The 20,790-nt window shown below is 33.0% G+C and overlaps 3 protein-coding genes across 5 annotated transcripts; all 3 read right to left on the bottom strand.

Annotated features, from left to right (window-relative positions):
- Window positions 1–232: 232 nt before the first annotated feature.
- Window positions 233–4,500, bottom strand: LOC100785384 (putative pentatricopeptide repeat-containing protein At5g37570). 2 transcript variants are annotated; one of them, XM_006575315.4, is made up of 3 exons: window positions 2,314–4,500; window positions 1,325–1,926; window positions 233–1,003 (listed from the first exon to the last, which is right to left on the bottom strand). In XM_006575315.4, the coding sequence occupies exons 1-2, from the start codon at window positions 3,326–3,328 to the stop codon at window positions 1,412–1,414; spliced, it is 1,530 nt and encodes a 509-aa protein (XP_006575378.1). In that variant the 5' UTR covers window positions 3,329–4,500; the 3' UTR covers window positions 233–1,003; window positions 1,325–1,411. The 2 variants fall into 2 exon arrangements, with proteins under 2 accessions (XP_006575378.1, XP_003518279.1); XM_003518231.5 differs by having other exon boundaries at window positions 1,325–2,055; window positions 2,314–4,494.
- Window positions 4,501–5,076: 576 nt separating this feature from the next.
- On the bottom strand, window positions 5,077–8,564 carry LOC100784854 (rhodanese-like domain-containing protein 7). 2 transcript variants are annotated; one of them, XM_003518230.5, is made up of 5 exons: window positions 8,106–8,564; window positions 6,877–7,128; window positions 6,683–6,781; window positions 6,166–6,456; window positions 5,077–5,604 (listed from the first exon to the last, which is right to left on the bottom strand). In XM_003518230.5, exons 1-5 carry the CDS (start codon window positions 8,481–8,483, stop codon window positions 5,227–5,229), a joined length of 1,398 nt encoding a protein of 465 aa, XP_003518278.1. In that variant the 5' UTR covers window positions 8,484–8,564; the 3' UTR covers window positions 5,077–5,226. The 2 variants fall into 2 exon arrangements, with proteins under 2 accessions (XP_003518278.1, XP_040864176.1); XM_041008242.1 differs by having other exon boundaries at window positions 6,877–7,118; window positions 8,106–8,403.
- A 7,527-nt stretch (window positions 8,565–16,091) lies between these two features.
- LOC100784321 (cation/H(+) antiporter 3) lies at window positions 16,092–18,995 on the bottom strand. Its single transcript, XM_014773319.2, has 3 exons — window positions 18,990–18,995; window positions 17,598–18,596; window positions 16,092–17,189 (listed from the first exon to the last, which is right to left on the bottom strand). Exons 1-3 carry the CDS (start codon window positions 18,993–18,995, stop codon window positions 16,092–16,094), a joined length of 2,103 nt encoding a protein of 700 aa, XP_014628805.2.
- Between the last annotated feature and the right edge of the window lie 1,795 nt (window positions 18,996–20,790).

Genomic DNA, 20,790 nt, shown 5'->3' with positions numbered 1-20,790 from the left:
CTTGAAACACAAAAAGAATCATGCCAAACAAAATAGAGTTTGCATTAGACAAATTGGTTACAGCATACAAGATAACTAGAAGCACTATTCGTACCCCTTTTCTCATACCATATTATTTTTATTAGGTGAAACTCGGTGTGAGTTCCATTAAGTAACTTGGGCCAATATATTTCCATTAGTAGGCTTCACTACATTTTACTCCAATAGCATCAAAGATTGTCAAAGAACAAAATTTCAAGAATTCCTCTTGGTTACAATACACATTGAATGTCAAATAGTTGTGACTGTGACCTTTCTCATGAGACTACACACCAAATGGTTCGTTTGACAAGAAATCATATTTAAAGAGTCAAACGTAAATCTATAGTTTCAACTTTCATGCACTCCGAATATAAGAGGGGGTAGAAGAGGAGGTCAAACTCCGAATATAAGAGGGGGTAGAAGAGGAGGTCAAACATTAGTTTTTTTTATCCATAGAAATCGGAAATAATTACAAGAAATTACAGCAATTCATATTCATTTTCAATCAATTGAGCTAGCCTCAATCGAGTTAGCCTCTCCCTCGATGAAACAATCAATATGAAACATGTTCCATGAAACATGTTCTCTGATTTGAACCAAACATGTTTTAAATAGAATGATATGTTCTATGAAACGTGTTAAAAACGTGAATCAAACATGTGTTAAATAGAATGGTTTGGTTCCCTATTAGTACTTTCTGGCGAGTTGACCAGCGAGATTCCTCATTCCCCATCTCTCAAGTTGTCTTTGTAGTGCTCAAGCTCTCTCCTTCTCTTCATCTGATTTCAGTGATAAACAGTGAGGACAAGAGACTCCATATTCAAATTCCGGGGCTTACAACCATAGCAGAGCTTGAAATTTCCTGGCACCAAACCATGCTCTCCACAGAGACTCTTCTGTCGAAAACAAAGCACTCTCCTTCCCAGAGGCTCTCTGTCTCTGGAGTCTGGAATCTCCTCAAGACATTTTAGAACTCATAAACCTACGAAGATTTTAAATAGAAATGTGACAAGCATATTGCATGTCGGTAAATAAATTGAAATTTGAAACTATAACTAGTAAAGCTCACATACATGGCAGCCGTAATATTACTATTGGCTTGTTATGAGTTTATTAAATATCAACAAGAATGTACATGTTAAGAAGGTGGATATTTGGATCGCATAACACTTTAAATAATAATAATAATAATAATAATAATAATAATAATAATAATAATAATAATAATAATAATAAAAACGTGGTTTTTGCAGAAGAACTAGCATACAGCAAAATAAACATAGTCATAATTTAAAGCTCATACCACGATTACTGAAAACCTTCAACAATGTTGGCCAGTACACAAGTGATCAGAAGAACATCATTACATGATTAAGTGCTTCTTGATCGCTCACTGAATTGAACTATACCCTGAAGGTTTTTTCTTCATTCCCTTTTCACTAATCAACTTCTTAACCTCTTGTGCATGCTCCCATTTATCCTTTGACGCGTAAGTGTTAGCTAGAAGCACATAATTTCCAGAATCCTCAGGGTCAATCTCAAAGAGATGTCTGGCTGCAATCTCACCAAGTTCCACATTACCATAAAGCCTGCAAGTTGCCAATAAAGAACCCCAAGTTGTAGCATCAGCACTGGATGCATTCTGCTTTATTAGATCATATGCTCTTTCTAGTTGCCCAGCCTTCCCAAGGAGATCAACTATGCAAGTATAGTGCTCGGGTAAGGGCTCAATACCAAATACCCCAGTCATAATCTGAAAAAACCTACAACCTTCTTCGATATAACCAGAAGAGCCACATGCATTGAGGACACCAATGAATGTGACTTGGTTTGGCTTTAATCCTTCCTTTTGCATCTTTAAGAAAAGGTCTATAGCATCTTGTGATTTCCCATGCTCAGCAAAGGCTGCAATCATTGCACTGTAAGTATACACATCCCTGTATCTCATTGTAGTGAATTCGCTCAATGCTAAGTTTATATTTCCACATTTTGAGTGCATATGGATCAATGCAGTTGAAACAATATGTGTCCTATCTGAAATAAAAGAACAATGAGTTCCAATCAAGCTAAAGGACAAAGGCTAGTGTGAAACATTTTGATCTAAATGGATTGAATTGACAAAAATAATTTTTTCTTTTTTATCGGAAAATGTAGTTGTTAATTGTTAGTTTTTGTTAGCATGGGTAATCGAACCAGCGACCTTTTTCTTTCTCCCTTCTCCTTTTACCACCCAACCAACCTTATAACTCCTGAATTGACAAAATAATAACAACAAATAACAGAAGGACTTACCACAGCAACCCTCCTCAAGATGGCCTGTTAGTGTGTTTGACATTCTAATGTCCCTAAGTTGTGCACAAGCTGAAATAGCACCCACCATTGCCACCTCAGTGATTTTGATCTTTGCTTCTCTCATTTTCTCATACATGTCAATAGCTTCTTTTGCGTATCCATGTTGTGCATAGCAAGCAAGCATTGCTGCACAAGCTGATGCACCTTGTGGCACAGGTATGCCATCAAATACTCTTCTGGCTTCTCTCACATTACCTAACTTACCATAACCTGCTATCATTGCAACCCAAGTGACCTCATTCTTGTCATTCATGACATCATACAATTTCTTGGCAGTTTTCATGTCTTCACAATTTGCATATCCAGCAACCATAGCAGTCCAAGTAAAAGAATTCCGTTCTCCCATTTTATCAAAGAGCCATTGTGCATCAACCATCATTCCTACTTTGGCATACCCGCAAACCATCGCTGTCCACGCAACAACATCCCTGTCATCCATCCCATCAAACACAGCGCGCGCATCACTTATACAGCCGGATTTTGCATACATGTCAAGGAGTGCAGTTTGCACAATCTTGTTTCCATGAAACCCTGACTGCATCACCCTGGCATGCACTTGTTTTCCTTCAAACAAGGCGGGAACTCGCCCACACGCGCTAAGTATCGAAGAAAAGGTGAACCCAGATGGTAAAACGCCATTTTGATGCATTCTAGAATAAGTGGAAATGCAATGGTGAAGATGAGCCTGATGGGATAGGAGTGCACGAATAAGGGAGGTCCAAAGGAAGCTACTGGGGCAGTTTGGCATTGTATCAAACAGTTGGTGGGCATAGCAAAGATTGGTTTTCTCACCAGTGCAACGGAGAACCTGGTGTAACAAACGACCCATGAAGTAATGGTAATGATGGGGTGGTTGTTGCCTGAGGAGTTTGAGAAAAAGAGCATGGGTTTGTTTTAGATGATCAATGGTTTTGGCAGCGTTGAGCAATTGCATTAAGTAATGTTTTGACTCCATACTTGTATTTGAAATAAACAAATAGTGTCCAATTGTATTGTGGACGACGTCTACGGTGGATCGGTTTATTAAGTGATTTTCGGTGGAACACTTTTATCTGTCATTGGATTAATCTGATCTCATGATCATAACATACATCCTCTCACACAGGATTACAACATCCTCCGTGAAGCTTGTCGCGCCTCCTCCGACGAAGCTCACCGCCAATACCTTTGGCAACCCCTTCTCTGTCACCACCAATAAGGCTAATCGACTGTGTTGCTTTCTCGGTGTCGATGACAACGGCGAGATTCGTGCTCGGAGGTGCGACGGGCTTCGAGAAGGACATTAGCTTTCTCCCCAGCGTCATCGTCGGCGTTGGTCTCAATCGCAAGCTCGATTTGACCATCAAAACTTGAACCCACGTTGATTAATTGTGTTTTGATTTGCGAATTGAAGGTTACGGACGGAGAAGTGGTCTATTTTCCAGTTTCTTTTTCTCCGACATCCCCTCCCTCCTCCATTTCATGACGCCAAACAGCCTCGTTGGTTTGCGGCGGCGGAGGTGGCTGAAGGTGGCTGAAGGTGGCGGTTGTAGATTATTGGTGAAATGGTGATGTTGAGGAGGATGGTGGGGTTCGTCGGCGACGGCAAAGGATTTTGCCGGCAATGTCGGCGACAAAGGTGTAGATAACAGAGGGAGAGTATATGGAAGGGAATGATTCGATGTTGTAATCCTGTGTGAGAGGATGTATGTTATGATCATGAGACCAGATTAATCAATGGCAGATTAAAGGGTTGGTCCACCGTAGACGTCGTCTTGTATTGTATCATAGAATCCCGATGTTTTGGTGCATAGATGAATATCATAGCACTGAAAACTCCTCTTTTCAATACGTTGTGTCTTTATTTGCTTGTTGAATGTTGAGAAACCAAGCTATGCATCCAAAACAAAACAATATGTTGAGTAGTAATCAGCATCGAGAAACAAAGCTTGAATATTGAAACTGAAATATGAGAAAATTGATGGAGTTTTTGTCTCTACTATTAAGAGTTTTTTTCTCTTCTTTTCAGAATCAATAGTAAGTGCTGAAATTCCTATTAGAATTCCTTTTGGTTAATTGAAAGAGCCAACGAGAACAATGACGCGAAAGCATCAGAATGTAAAGGTTAAAGACAAAATTCTAAAATTCTTCTGAACACAACTTCTATCCTAATGATTTACTCCCAGTAATTATTAAGTAAATTGTTCGATTAAGAATATCCTAATGATTTTTTTTTTGGTGAATTAAGACGCATGTATCTTCTCGTACGCCAAAGACAGGTATCACAAATGAGTGCGAAAAGTTATGAATTGGAAGCAGTCTTATCGTCATACTTGACTTTGATTATTTGATTTTATAATCAAATAAAGAATCTAGCCTTCCTTTAACACATACATTCAACCATGCCAAGCAAATGGTGTTTGCATTAGACAAATTGTTTACAATATACATTAGATTACTAGAAACACATTATTCGCTCCCTTTTTCCAAAAACTCTATTTTATGATCAGTGGGTGAAATTCAATGTGAGTTCATTTAAATAACTTGGGTCAATTTCTTAAACGGGTTTCACGATATTTTACTCGATAACAAAGAGTAAAAAAGTGTCAGAAGAACAAAATTTCTAGCATTCTTTGTTACATTACACATTTGAATGTCAAAAAGTGGTGACCATTCTCAAGAGACTAGAAACCAAAAATGGATCGTAAGACTGGAAATCATATGTAAGAAACAAACGTACATCTATAGTTTTTGTGCACTCCGAACACATTCAAGAGAAGAGACTAACACATTCAAGTATTTTAGCACAAGAGGACAAACATTTGTTCAAAACAAACATGGAAGATGTTATCTCATCATTCCATATCTGACTAGTTAAATAGAACGTGAAAGCTGGTTTGGTTTCCTATTAGTACTTTCCTGTTCACAAGTTGGCCGGCGACCCTTATCTGGACCTCCTATGATTCCCCATCTCTCAAATTGTCTTTGTCGAGCTCGAGCCCTTTCCTTCTCTTCATCTGATTTCTGTGCAAAACAGTGAGGACAAGAGACTCCATATTCATATTCCGGGGCTTCCATGTCAGCATCACTCACAGGTTGTTTGCAACCATAGCAGAGCTTGAAATTTCCGGGCACCAAACCATGCTCCACAGAGACTCGTTTGTCAAAAACAAAGCACTCCCCTTCCCAGAGGCTCTCTGTCTCTGGAACCTCCTCAAGATATTTTAGAATTCCACCTTCTAGGTGAAAAACCTACAAAGTTTTTAAACATATGACAAAATCATGTAGTATATCAGTAAAAAAAATAAAAATTGAACCAACAACTAGCAAAGATCACATTCATAGCAGCAGTAATATTACTATTGACTCGTTTATCAAATATCAACAAGAATCTGTGTATGTTAAGAAGGTGGATATCTGGAATGCATAGCACTTTAAATAAGAAACATAGTGGTTTAACAGAAGACTAGCAAACAGCAAAATAAAGTAATTCCTAGGAAAATAATGCAGCATATATGCATATTGAATGAAAGACTAAAACATATTAGTGTTATTAGTATATTTGACAAGACTTCAACATAAATAAGACTAACATCTGTTCTTTCCTATACCTATTTGATAGGTTTTGGCATTGACAACAAGTTCCAAACCAAACCAGAATTCCCCTTGAGATATTAATATATCATGACCAAGAATTATCAAAAGAAAATTATGTCTATTTTTCTTCAATAAAAAAAAAAAGAGATCAAATGACTTTTCAAAAACTCAACAATTTTGTTTGAACCAAACAATAACATTTAAGGGAAGAATCACCTCTTTGAAACCTTTGCTGAGAAGTAGACTTGTAGCTTTCTCACATCGAATACCTCCAGTGCAATACATTGCAACACGTGGCATATGTTGTCTTTTATTATCCATTTCTTTTTCAGCAGGTTGGACTGAGTTTACCTCAACTTTTGGATGCTCCCTATCATCTGTTTCAGTAAGCTGGAAATGCTCATCCACCCAAGATGGGAATTCACGAAATGATGTGGTACAAGGATCAACTGCTCCTTTAAATTTTCCTATTCTGGTTTCATAGTTATTCCGCACATCAATTACCACCTGCACATGAGAATGTCAATAACAACGAAACTTCAGCATTTCTGGCATATACAATACCAATACCATGTCTTCCACTTCCCAACTTGCTATACATGAAATTCACTACTGTACTTCTCCATATATATGTTTTAATATATTAGGTCCTCATAGCTTGTAAGATTACACAAAAGACAGAGCCTCACAACAGAGATAAGAAAAGATTGATAATAAAAAGTTAGCTACTCACTGTATCTGGATTGCTAATCAAAGCATTCCACTCTTCTGGGCCAATATACTTTCCAACCCTTTCAATAGGCGACACAGTAGGCATCCCAAGAGTGACAATCTGCAACAAAAACAAACATCTGTAACTTATTTGCATACATTATCGATATTAAATTCAACAAAAGCAGTCCATTCTTTCGGCATTGCAAACTCTACCTCTTTCTTCAACTTGACCCTCACATGATCCCATCGGAAGGGCGCATCTTCCCCTGCAGCAAGAGGAGAAGTGGCACTGTGCCCATGATGGATGGCCTCCTCCTCAGGACTAACAGGTGATTCCACTCGCCTTAGCCCCTTTAATCGATCATCGCTCTCCACAAACGTAAGAACTTCCTCCACTGACTCCCGAGTCCCACATATGCTGCCATTGATCCCTTCCGGTGCAAGAATAATTCCACCTGAAACACGCTGAGTGGCATCAGATGGGTAAGACACCACACCTCAACAAACCAAGTGAATAATTCACATAAAATTCATTCTAATTAGATCATTACACCACTACAATACATAAATACAATAGGGGTCAAGATTTTGTACCATTAACTAACTAATTATAACAAACTCTAACTAAAGCTATCTAATTCTGTTATCAAGTTGACCTGGCACTTGGATGGACATATCAAGTATGTAGCATTGTCACTTCATCATGTTAAATCTACTCCACATTGTTAAATTACTCTTATGCTATAAATTAGAAAGTCTCTCAATTAAACATTCTTAGTCTTCTCTCCTTTGGCAGTGCAATGCACAAACTGTTCACATAACTAGTCAAAAAATACCTTCCAAAAAAAAAACTAGTCAAAAAATTTCTCTAATCATTTCAAACTAACATCTTTTTATCTTTATCAGTATCATTGATATCATTAACCGTCAATTCCTTTTAATCTATCATTTAAAATTTAATACTTTTTTTAAATGTCAAAAATTATAAACATGTAAATCCGAGGAGATATAAGGTTGGTCTAGTGGTGAAGGAAGAAGGAAAGGAGGAGAGGTCATGGGTTCAAATCCTCCCCTAACAAAAACTAAGAATACTAACAACTGACATTTGCCAATAAAAAAAAATTATGTAAATCCCAATTCAAAAATAGTTAAAAATAACCTTATAATCTTGTTTGGATAAACTTCTCCATAGGTACTAAAATTATCCAAACCTATTGCATAAGCTAAAATCAACTACTTAAGCATTTAACTTTTGTAGAAACTCTTTTCATTCAACTTCCTCTCAAGTGCTTATAGATATATACTAAACACAATTGTTTTACTAAGAACTTAAGTAGAAAGCAAAAAAAAAAAAAAGGGCTATCAATCAGATACTAATATTATGAACTGTCGTACATATTTTTCACCCTAATGTGTTAAAAGTGAATAGAGAAAGTGAGTACCAGGCGTTGGCACAGTTGCTTCAAGGGATTTCGCAAGAGGGCGTGGTCGGGGAAATCCGCGAACTTGTAGAATGAAACCACAACGAGAGTGTGAGGTGAATCGGGTTCCGGTTCGGGTTCGGATTCGGGTTTGGGCCCGGAGTGAGAGAAACACTTGGAGAGCGTCATGGTTCGAAGAGTGTGAGGATTCGAGAACAGAGGAAACCGGTGGAACGAGGGTTTCACGGGTTCGGAGAGGATAACGGACGGTGACAGTAACGGTAACGGTGATGGTGACGGTGACGGTGACGGCAGCCTCTTACTCAGGGCGAGTGATGGTGGAGGAGAAGGTATTATAGTTCGGGTTCTCAGCATGGCCGCGTTTGGATGCGCTTCCATTTCGTTTTTTTTTTTTTAATGGAAAGCAAAGCCTTTTCAACCCAGAGGTTAGTTTTGATTACGTTTTCTATGGGAAATTACTATTTGCAATCCGCTTTTACTTCTACGCCCTCTTTCCGTTTTTTTAAGAAAAATACTTTTAATAGAAATCATAGGAGCGCATGTTAAAGATTATAGGATAACACATTTTTACGCATCTCAATAATAATATTTTTCCTTTCATTTCCTTAATCAGTGCCCCATTGGTTAACCTTGGCCATACTTTTAATTCCTGAAATGCTTAAATATGTTTTTAGTTGTCATAAGTTAGTGTTTTTTTTATTTTATTTTTGGTCCATGCACGTTTATTTTTCTAATTTTAGATCCTATAAATTTGAGTTTTTTCAATTTTGATGCATGTATGTAATTTTACTCATTTTTATTAGTCTATGTAAGTTTGTATTTTTCTAAGTTTGGTTCTTGTAAGCTTGGGTTTGTGGGGAATATAATTGAAAAAGTTAGAACATTAAAGGAACTAAAATTGAAAAAAATACGATTGAAAAAATATCAATTCATACGAACTAAAATTACAGTAAAATTGGAAAAATATCAACTCATACGAGCTAAAATTAGAAAAAATGAACTTACTGGAACGAAAAATGAAAAAACGCTAACTTTCAAAGACCAAAAACATATTTATGGGGGTGTTTGATTTGGTTGTTTTCTGTTTTCATTTTCACTAGAAATAGAAAATGGTGATGGAAATGTGTTTGGTTGGATTTTTGAAAACATTTTCAGTGAAAATATTTTCCCAAACGAACCAAAAACTGGAAACAATAAAATCTTGTTTTCAGTTGAAAAACCAAGAACCTCATTTTGGGTAAAATGAAAACGCGACGACAAGGAATGTAATTTTAATCAAATCTAAAAATACATTTCCTTTTGAAAACGCATTTTCAGTGTTTTTATTTCTTGAAAGCAAAAAACAAAAAGTCAAACCAAACATGTTTTCAGAATTCTAATCTTTTGAAAATGAAACATTTTTCAGAAAATGAAAACAAAAATTGAAAATGCAAACCAAACACACCCTAAGCCTTCCTGAAATTGAATTCTTATCATTTCACAAAATGTTTTGGAATTTATTAGTTGTCTTACGATTTAGGTTTAGATCTAACTCAATCCTATTAAATTGGATTATAAGATTATAGAGTCCCCTACTTAATATACATTATTTTGGTCATATCATTTATTGATGTAAAATTTTCAACACATCTCCTCATGTCAAACTCAAACGTGAAGTTTGCAAGACAAATATCTACGTGTGATCTCATAACGGGTGACACAATAAGCCTAACAACAATTTCTAAAATATATTTTAATATCATCTTATAATTTGGATAAGATTGAATTTAGGAGAAAGAATTAGTTATTTATAACTTAGTGAGCTATGGACTTCCCACTTTGAGTATTTAACATTAATTATATACTTAAACTCAAAATTTGAACTTAACACTTGTGGTTAAGTTATAAGAACTCCACACTAATTGATTTATGTGAGCTCAGTAATTATTATTTGTTATTTATTTTATTCTTATCATATTTTATTTTTTATCCCAGTTTTTACTCATTGAAATCAATCCATCTTTGAAAAAGTCCTACCCTAACACAATATAAACCATGTTCACATTAGTATGTTATCGGGAGATAAAAGATAGGTTTAATGGTTAAGAAAAAAAACAAAATTATGGATTTGATTTTCATTGTTAACATTTTAACAATTAACATTTATTTATAAAGAAACATTAACATATTATCAATATTATCAGTTAAGGATGATACTCCAATAACACATCACAATTTACAAAAATAGATTCTCTCATGCAAGTGTGCCTCCAATTCTTTCTAGCACTGATTTGGACCGTTAATGTAAGTGAATAGTTTAGATGAAAACTTGAAAAAAAAGTTATAACTAAATTAAATGTTATCTGTTGGATGAATGTAGTGTTGAATTCTTTAATTTTAATCCATTAGTGTTGAAGAGGTATCCATTAATTTCTTCTGCAAGTTTGCACTTAATTTTGTTAAAGCGTGCATATTTTTGAACAAATATATATAGGTCGTTTACTTTCTAAGCAATCATCAGGGCGTGAAAACCACTGAAAATCCAATTCGTAAAATTATTTTTTCTTTAGCAAATAATAGGCAATGACAAAAGAAGAGATTACAAAATAAAAGGATTAACAAAATGAAAACTAATGGCTCTTTTACCAATAGCTTCAGTTAGGGGTATTATGCATGTGGGTACGTAGGTCAAAGGGAAACAAGGTTTTCTTTTTTTGAAGGGAAACAAGTTTCATAAGTATAAATCAGAAATGGGGTTGAATATCAAATCTTGTCACTTTCCTGCATATACCTAGCTCCACTTTTTAATTATGCATTGATAACAGATCAGGAGGTCCAATAAACAAAGGAACAAACAAGGTTTTTTTTTCCTTGAATGCACTTTCTCTCTATTTTTTTTTTTAATCTATACCTCTTTTTTCTTTTATTCCCAAAGTGCACTGGTTTTGTAATGCTAGTTGGAAGTCGGGTTTGGCTACCCCGAGTTCCGTACTTGGCCTTTTTTTAAAAAAAAATTTAAAAAATTATAAAATATAAATATTATATTATATAATTTTTTTAATTAGTTTTAAATTTACATATTTATTAAATTAAATTTTATAATTTTGTGTTTAATTAATTTTTTAATAAGAAAATGATATTATTAAATATAATTATTTTTGTATTATTTAATTTACTTAACATATTTTTTAGGTGAATATTTTTTTTAAAAAAAATTGAATTTTGTAATATAATTATATTACTAAATATAATTAGTTTGTTATGTCATTAGATTTAATTAAAAATTATAGGACTTTTTGTTTAACAATTGATTTATAGAAAAATATTATACTGCATTATCAATAAAATACTTAAACAGACACATTTAGCTAAGGAAAAACTTAAGATGAAGATATGTTAGGACAATTGTTTCTATTATGATCATGTTACCGGCAAATTCCACATTTTTTTTGTATTTTTTCGTTCATTTTCGTCCTCGTCCATCTCAGTAGGAATGCGAGTTGAAACGGGACGACCTTTTGCAGTTCTTTTTCTCCTTGGATCAGGACCCCACTGATCTCCTTCATATTTTTGCCACATTGATTCATGTGACAGTAAACCAAAGGAGTTATCGTAGACGTGCAAAATATGTTGTAAAGTGAATAGCGTCGGCACATAGTTCATGGGATCAACATTGATAAATTTACAAGCAGTCATGACGTGAGAACACGGTAAGTGTTTAGCCTGATATTCACCACAATCAAACTTTTGGGATTGTAATATTACTCTAAACCTTCCGGTGGTCTGGGTGTTTGAAGTGGGGATTGGGTCTCTGTTATAATAAAAATGTGATTATGTCTGTCGAATTCATTTATAATGTGTGTCTTAGATTCTTGTTGACCGCTATTCATTGCATCAGAGACGACTTCAGAATACTGTGAGCCGGAGTTGATCATTGCCTGAGTCTGTCGACCTCTAATAGCAAAGAGTTGTGCGGTCTTGAAATACGTCTCCTTAACCAACGATGACACCGACAAATGTCTTGTGTTTTTGAACATGGAATTAACAGACTCAAGCAAATTGATAGTCATATGTCTCCAATGTTTCCCCTCATCGAAGCATTATACCCTGATCAAGCCATTCAGCTACACTTGGCTTATTCGCATCGATATCCCCAAGATGTCGCCAGTGCATCTTCTCCGTGTATGCGTAACTTGTAAATATTCAACCAATCTATTACGTTATAAAATTTGATTCCAAGTAAAGTTTAGCGAATACATAAAATAGATTCTCACCAGCCAGCATGAGTGGTTTCTTTAAAGGTTTGCAGTTTGAGTTACCACGAAGAAAGTTTTGTGCAATGTGTCGCAAGCAAAAGAAATGGGATGTGTCCTGAACCCATTAGTTACTTGGGCTATTGTAGGCACTTATAATTGAGGAGTGTTGGTCTGAAATGAGAGAAATGTTAATTTGTGGAGTAACATGTCTTCTCAAATTCTTTAGAAAAACCCTTAAGCTAAAGTTATCTCCCCTTCTACAATGGCGTAGGCAATCAGGAAGATATGGTTAGCTTCATCTTGTGTGGTAGCTATCAACAGTGTGCCAATATACGTCTCGTAAAGCTATGTACCATCTACTTGTACTATGGGTTTGCAATATACAAAGACATTAATGCATGAACCAAATGCACAAAAGACACGTTTAAACATTCTTTTGCTCGGTACAATTTCTCATCCCTCATACACGGATTCTATTTGAGCAACGACCACAGTCTCGGGAATACAAGATTGCAAAGCTCCCAAAAGTTTTGGCAGTTTGGCATATGATTCTTCCCAGTTTCCATGAATCATCTTCATCGCTCTTTGCTTTGCTAACCATGTCTTCTTGTAGGATGGGGTATAATTCATAAACATTTTGATCTCTGTAATCAACGTCTTGATGGAGACGATTGGGTTTGTTTTGACAATTGGTTGGATGATTTGTGCTATGACGTGTTTGTCGAGTTGTCGATGATCTTGTCTGAGCGTTGGTGCGAGACAAGTGTAATGACCTCTGATACTCTTAATAATCCATTTGTTATACATCTTTGAATTACATGCGCCTAAACTCCATATACAACCATTTTCACATGAAGTTTAGCCTTCTCTGGCAATCAAAATGATTTCTGATGTTGTATTCTTTGACTGCTCAAATACATTGTGCTTTTTCATCGAATGCCAATTTCAAAAACTAAGTTCAAAACTGTTTCATGTCTAGCTCATTTCATAACTAAGTTCAAAACTGTTTACTAAATTTCTTTTGTCAATCTTTGTTGCTACATGTGCAATGAAGATAAATTTTGGCTTAAATTTCACAATAATTACAACTACAACTACTATCCTTGTTGTCTTTTTGGGTCATCTAATCAAAATGATAGCATACACAACATCTTCACTCTTTTTCAAGATACCGCTAAAGGATGCTATGTCTCTTGCCATTCTTCTAAACTACAAAGGTGTTGTGGAAGTAGCAATGTATAGCTCTACATTAGACAAAAATGTACGCTTCTTTTTCTCTCTACTTATTTATTTATTATTTACCGATCTATCTATTTTATGTGTGTATAAATCAAGAAATTATTAGTTGACATGTAATCGGATATTATTAATTGTTTTTCATTGACTAAAAAAATTAAATACATGACATATAGTAGTTAGTACCATCAACATGTGGTCATCTAAGACCACCTAATAATTTCTCGTATATATGTGTGTAAAAGAAACATACCATGTGAAAATTAGAAGAGTAAGAAGAATTAATCTTAACTATCTATTCATGTTTATGTGGACATAATTGACTCTTCTAATTAACATCTCATGATTTCATTAAATGTACCTTTATATGCATTGTTAATCAAATTTTAAATTTTACTTTCCATTAATTATTGACTAATGCTTATACAAGATCTTGAACCTGATATTTACACAGTGGTTATAACATCAATCATGACCACAAATAGTATTGTGCATTTGATGGTGAAACGTTTGTATGATCCTTCAAGGAAATATGTTGGATACCAAAAAAGGAACATTTTTAATTTAAAACCAGACTCGAATCTTCGGATACTAGTTTGCATTCATAAACAATATCACACAATCCCTATCATAAGAGCTCTTGATCTATGTACCCCTACACCAGAATACCCTACCACCGTGGATGTTTTGCATCTAATTGAACTAGTAGGTCGTTCCTCCCCTATTTCAAAAACTAAGTTCAAAATGATTTCTGATGTTGTATTCTTTGACTGCTCAAATACATTGTACTTTTTCATCGAAGGCCAATTTCAAAAACTAAGTTCAAAAGTGTTTCATGTCTAGCTCTTTGAACCGAACAAACAATACAAATATTTTAACATTGTACATCCAGGTATTTGTCAAAGCCAATTTTTTTTTTTTTTAAAAAAGTATTTGTCAAAGCTTATATTTTACTAAACTTCGTTGTGAAGTTAAATATGAAAAGAGGATTTTGCTATCCCTAAAGGAAAGAAAAAAAAAATGAAAATAAGGTCCTTGAGTGTTGTCAGTGAATGACTATGAGTGCACATGTGAGAGAAAATTGGTAGTGTAATAAAAAAATTCACAAACAACCTTAAACAGTAAAACAAATCATCCAACACCGAGTGATAAAATATAAAGGTATAAAGTATATTATTTTATTACTTAATATATTTAATAAAATAAAATAATAAAAATATGTTTTTATCAAGTGTGGTGTATCACTGTTCTTTTGTCTTTTTGTGGGAATAACTTTGTTATTAATATACCTTCTTTTATTGAAATTAAAAGAACGAAAAATAAAGGAAAGAAAAACGACTACAAACTTTTTTTTTACCTCCCTTTCCTTTCTTAAAATTACCTGCAGGATTTCATTTGGCCAAAACAAGTCACATGTTGTCAATAATTGTCAAACTTTTTAGATAAACTTGTCGTTATTAATGAATATTTATTTGCGTAGTTATCATCACTATTGCCAACTGCCTTCAAAATAAGTCTTTTGCTTCCTCACCAACCATACAACTAATTCTCTCTCTAGAATGATGAAAATAAAGAAATTAGCCTTATCTTGGTGTGCACAATATGGATTATTTGATAAAAATGTTTTTAATGAACTACCATATGTTCATAAAAGATTGTAATTAAACAAAATTAAGGTAAAATTTTAATACTGTTTTATAGATAAAAGAGAAAATACAAAGGATTAAGAGAACAACGAAGATAGAGTGCAAAGAATACGGTTTATACTTTTTATATAAATAAAAGAGTATTTTGGTAATATTGATCTTTTAAAAGGGAAAAGGGAGTGCAAATAGCCATTAATGAGAGTGTAAATAGTAATATCCATTAGATAAATGAGAGAGAAAAAAAATCTAGAGTTCTGGTGAGAAATGTTGTTAACATGAAAAAAGAATGTGACAGAAATGTAAATGTATGTGGAACTGTGACCCAAATCCTTCAAATAAAATTTACTAAATTTCTCAAAATATTTTTTTGTTTTTTTATTTATTTATAAACTTATAAATTCAATCATTTTTTTAATTGAATTATATTATAATTTTGAATTGAATTGCCAACAAGAACGGCAAAAAAAAAAAATTGGATTTTGAATTTTGTTGTTATCATTATTTTATTTTATTTAATTTTTATTTTTCATTTTAACATTTTCTCAATATTTGTATTTTTTTAATTTTCTAGATGAAATTGGATTTTGGCATTATTGTATTTAATAACTATAATATATTATTAGCATTAATAATTTATTAAGTTTATTATCAAAATTAATTAATATAATATTTATTTATTTAATGTATGACTTTTTATTTCAAAATCTATGTATGTTAAAAATATATTATTAAGTAATTGTTACAAAATTTATTACCTAAATATATATGTTCAAATATAATATAGTCATGTACTACTTTCGCTACCACATAACTATGCTTTGAAACACAACAAATAAATTGATCTTTTATGCAGCCAAAATACCTTTTCATTAATGGAACAATTGTTGTTGTTGCACTACCAAAACAGAAGATTTGCATTCTAGATCTGTAGAAGCAAGAAAATCACCTATGAGACCTAACTCTGAAAACTCACTCCATCCTTGAAGTCCTTTTGTTTGAGGACAGACAATGCCATGACGTCTCCCTACTATAAAAAAATCATGTTCATCTATCATTTGACGAAGAATAGAAGATATTTGGGCTCCATCCTCTACTATTATTTCCTTATGAATAACAGTTTTCAAATTAGAGCATTCTTTCTTAGCGTCTTTCAACATCGCATGATCAAGCATAGTGTCCACGTCTTGGATTTCATCCTTGTTATTGGTTGTAATGTGATATACCACAAGGTTAACACTAGAGTCTTTGGCTGCTCGGTTGGCTAAGCACAAAGCCTCTCTATCATCATTTCCACCCAAAAATATCATGGCTAATCGAAGTGGTGAATCTCTTTGATGAACAAAACGACTCACTAATATTCCAACTGAGCATGGAGCCTTTTCCATGACCTTACAATTTAATGACCTTATTGTCTTATCCTCATGCTCAATTTTACCATTAATGGACCATTTTCGATGAAAAGGAAGAATGATAATTGATGCAACTTTATCTAATGCAAGGAAACACACATCTTCATGCATCAACGTAGGTGGAGATATGGCTGTATAGGGGTTTATTGTTGTTGCACCCTTTTTTTCATCTTCATAGATTTTGAAAGAAAGGATGACATTCTCTGAGTAGGAGTTTCGTGTGTGAGAGAGAACACCTTTTTTCATCTTGTGAGAAACAAAAATAGGGGAAGAACGACCTACTAGTTCAATTAGATGCAAAACATCCACGGTGGTAGGGTATTCTGGTGTAGGGGTACATAGATCAAGAGCCCTTATGATAGGGATTGTGTGATATTGTTTATGAATGCAAACTAGTATCCGAAGATTCGAGTCTGGTTTTAAATTAAAAATGTTCCTTTTTTGGTATCCAACATATTTCCTTGAAGGATCATACAAACGTTTCACCATCAAATGCACAATACTATTTGTGATCATGATTGTTGTTATAACCACTGTGTAAATATCAGGTTCAAGATCCTGTATAAGCATTAGTCAATAATTAATGGAAAGTAAAATTTAAAATTTGATTAACAATGCATATAAGGGTACATCTAATGAAATCATGAGATGTTAATGAGAAGAGTCAATTATGTCCACATAAACATGAATAGATAATTAAGATTAATTTTTCTTACTCTTCTAATTTTCACATGGTATGTTTCTTTTACACACATATATACGAGAAATTATTAGGTGGTCTTAGATGACTACATGTTGATGGTACTAACTATTATATGTTATGTATTTAATTTTTTTAGTCAATAAAAAACAATTAATAATATCGGATTATATGTCAACTAATAATTTCTTGATTTATACACACATAAAATAGATAGATCGGTAAATAATAAATAAATAAATAAATAGAGAGAAAAAGAAGCGTACATTTTTGTCTAATGCAGAGCTATACATTGCTACTTCCACAACACCTTTGCAGTTTAGAAGAATGGCAAGAGACATAGCATCCTTTAGCGGTATCTTGAAAAAGAGTGAAGATGTTGTGTATGCTATCATTTTGATTAGATGACCCAAAAAGACAACAAGGATAGTAGTTGTAGTTGTAATTATCGTGAAATTTAAGCCAAAATTTATCTTCATTGCACATGTAGCAACAAAGATTGGCAAAAGAAATTCTATACCAAAAACATGAATCCTTTTAACTAATGAAGACCCTAATGGAGGTCCGTCTGGTGTAGCCAATCCTAAAAGGAAAGGTAAGAGAATGAATTCTTGTTTCAAGAGCATTGAACACCAAACCAAAGTAAAGAGAATCCCAACTATAATATTAATATAAATATCCTTCACTTCTTGTCTTTCTGGTGTGTGATCAATAACCCAAAACATTGTTGGACGATAGATAAAGAAAATGATGATAATTAGGACAAAAAAACACACCAAATTTACCCCAATCCCATCTACTTGTTGATTTACATCAAAGACCACAGTTGAAATTATAAGAATATTACTTAGTATGTCACCCACCAATGCAGAAGATAATGCCAGCCTTCCAAGTTCAGAGTTTAGGATTTGAAGGTCATTGAGGACGGAAGCAATCACTGGAAATGAAGTTATACTTTGTGTCATCAAAATAACAACACTTGAATGGTTATTTACTCCATTACCTTGGGTTAAAAGTGTAGAAATGATTTCTAGTTGTGTATAACCAATTAGCAGAGGTAATAACAATCCTACAAGGGCAATGACCCATTCTTTTTTTCCTATTCTGGTGGTAATGCTAAAATCCATTTTTACACCATTTTCAAAGACAAATAGCACATGACCAAGTGATGCTATCGTAGCAAGTGTATCTTGACTTCCATAAGGAAACAACATAATCTTGTCTTCCTCCAATATGTTCAATGATGGTCCTATAATTAGCCCGACCTTCAAAAAAAGATAAATTTGTTAGACATAGCACAATTCTTATTCAACACAATTCAATTTAAAAATTAAATTAGGACCAAGATCTATCTATAACCATGAAACTAATGTTCTTAAGAAGGAAATAACAACAACATAATAAATAGGTTAAGTACTCATGTTTATATATATATATATATATATATATATATATATATATATATATATATATATTAACTTTCCTATTTTTTGTATGATTTAAGATTCTTATAATAACTATCTTGATCCTAAAAAAAAAATAACCGTATTGATAACAAATCAATCCATTAAAAGTCTCCTTATTGTTCTTCAATTGCAACAATGAGAATAATGAAACCTATATTTTAGTTAAGCATACACTATGAGGAGAGAACGTACCATCATTTGTGAAATGATTGATGGTAAACCTAACTTCTTTATAGGAAAATGTAAAGCTCGTGTTACAGTATAGATTACAATGACTTGAAGTAGGAATAACGAGAAAGATGATCTTAAAGGTGGGGCTTCTGTGATATGTCCTCCCCATATGCCATCGGATACAATATGGGGAGGAGTATGAAGGCAAACATTAAAATTTGCATGATGTTCAGATATATTGAGTATATCAACTGATTCAAACAATTCATTGATATTCATTCCACAAACTCAGTTAAATCCTAAGAATAAATTCAATAGTTAACGATCGAAGAAGATAAATTGAATGAAGTGAATGAACAAAAGACAAACAAATATCAAGGATATATGTATCATATTTAGAACTACTAAATTTAGAATATGTTGTTAGGGACAAGAAAAAATGATTCTCTAGCTGATTGTTTTGTTGCAAGTCTAGTCAAATTTATGGTCATGAGGATGTACAACTATGATAACAAAGACAACATACATGAAAGATTAACTAATTTAAGTATGACCATTTTGAAAAAGGGAAGAGTCAATATTAGAAAAATAGAAACTAATTTATAGGAGAAAATTAGTTAACATCATGAAGAATAAACTAAAAGTGATCAAGTGAAATGTATTTATGGGAAGATATGACAAATGCTCTAATATTTATTTAGGAGATCATTAACCAATTGGCTTTTCCATTTGCTAATCCTATTATTAATAATTATAAGGGAAGAGTGAAATAAAAAAGGAAGAGAAAGAAAATAGTATATGTAATGTTAATAGAAAAAAGGTCAGAGGTAATGTAAAATAAATGTAAGAAATAGGAGCTAAAGCTATCAGAATTTTTTTTAACTATTAGGAAGCCTAATGTGTGTTGAAATAATTCATTTAAAAATATTATAAATATTTTTTAACAAATTGTTTTTAGACATAATTGTTTTAAAACATGTCATATATATTAATATCTCAGGAATAGCTAGTTGCATTTAGGATGTTCCCATCGCTCGCCGCTACTACAAGAATAGTGATTGTTAATTTGCTATAAATGTATAAATATATCTGGATTCTCTTTATTTTTCTTTCTCTCCGTGAAACTTTCAAAAATTATCTTTCACCTTGCCTTTCACAGTATAATAAAGTGGAATGAAAAATAGAAGAAAAAGATGAGATATTTTTTCAGTTGTTTGATAAAAAAGAAAAAAAAAAGTATAATTTTTTTGTCTTCTCTTATTTGTTTGAAAATAATGTGAGAGAAAGAAGATGTATATTTATAAATTGACACAAATACCCTTAAAAAATGAGATGCATGTACTAAAAATAATGTAAAATTTTAAGAAATATTAATTTAATTAAAAAAGTCATATTCTTTTAAATAGTTGTACATCTAAAAGTACTTTTATTAACATTATTGAAGCAATGTATTATGTTTAAAATTAATATTTCCAAATATAATTTTTTATTCAAACCAAACTTTTTAATTGACCACAATCTGCTTATAGATTTACACGAGTATGAGCGTTCCAGGAAAAACTAAGAATTGCATAAAGCATGCTTACCAAAAAAAAAAATTGCATATAACATGCAAAACTATTTTTTTCTTCAAATTTGTATATTAAGGGTAATTGTGTTTTTTTAAAACAAATGCATCTCTTTTTTTTTCTTGAGTTTATTTTTTTTAGTTGTGCACATCTATTTAATAACACCTTTTACACGACTTTAAGCTTGTTTTTTTAATTTAGTTATGGACAAATATTAATTATTAATTTTTTTGTTAATAGGAGAATCAAACCAG

The sequence above is a fragment of the Glycine max genome, chromosome 2 (genome assembly GCF_000004515.6).
Source record: "Glycine max cultivar Williams 82 chromosome 2, Glycine_max_v4.0, whole genome shotgun sequence".
Lineage (NCBI taxonomy): Eukaryota > Viridiplantae > Streptophyta > Magnoliopsida > Fabales > Fabaceae > Glycine > Glycine max.
The sequence above is the reverse complement of the archived record's forward strand: the minus strand, read 5'-3'. Positions and strand labels throughout refer to the sequence as shown.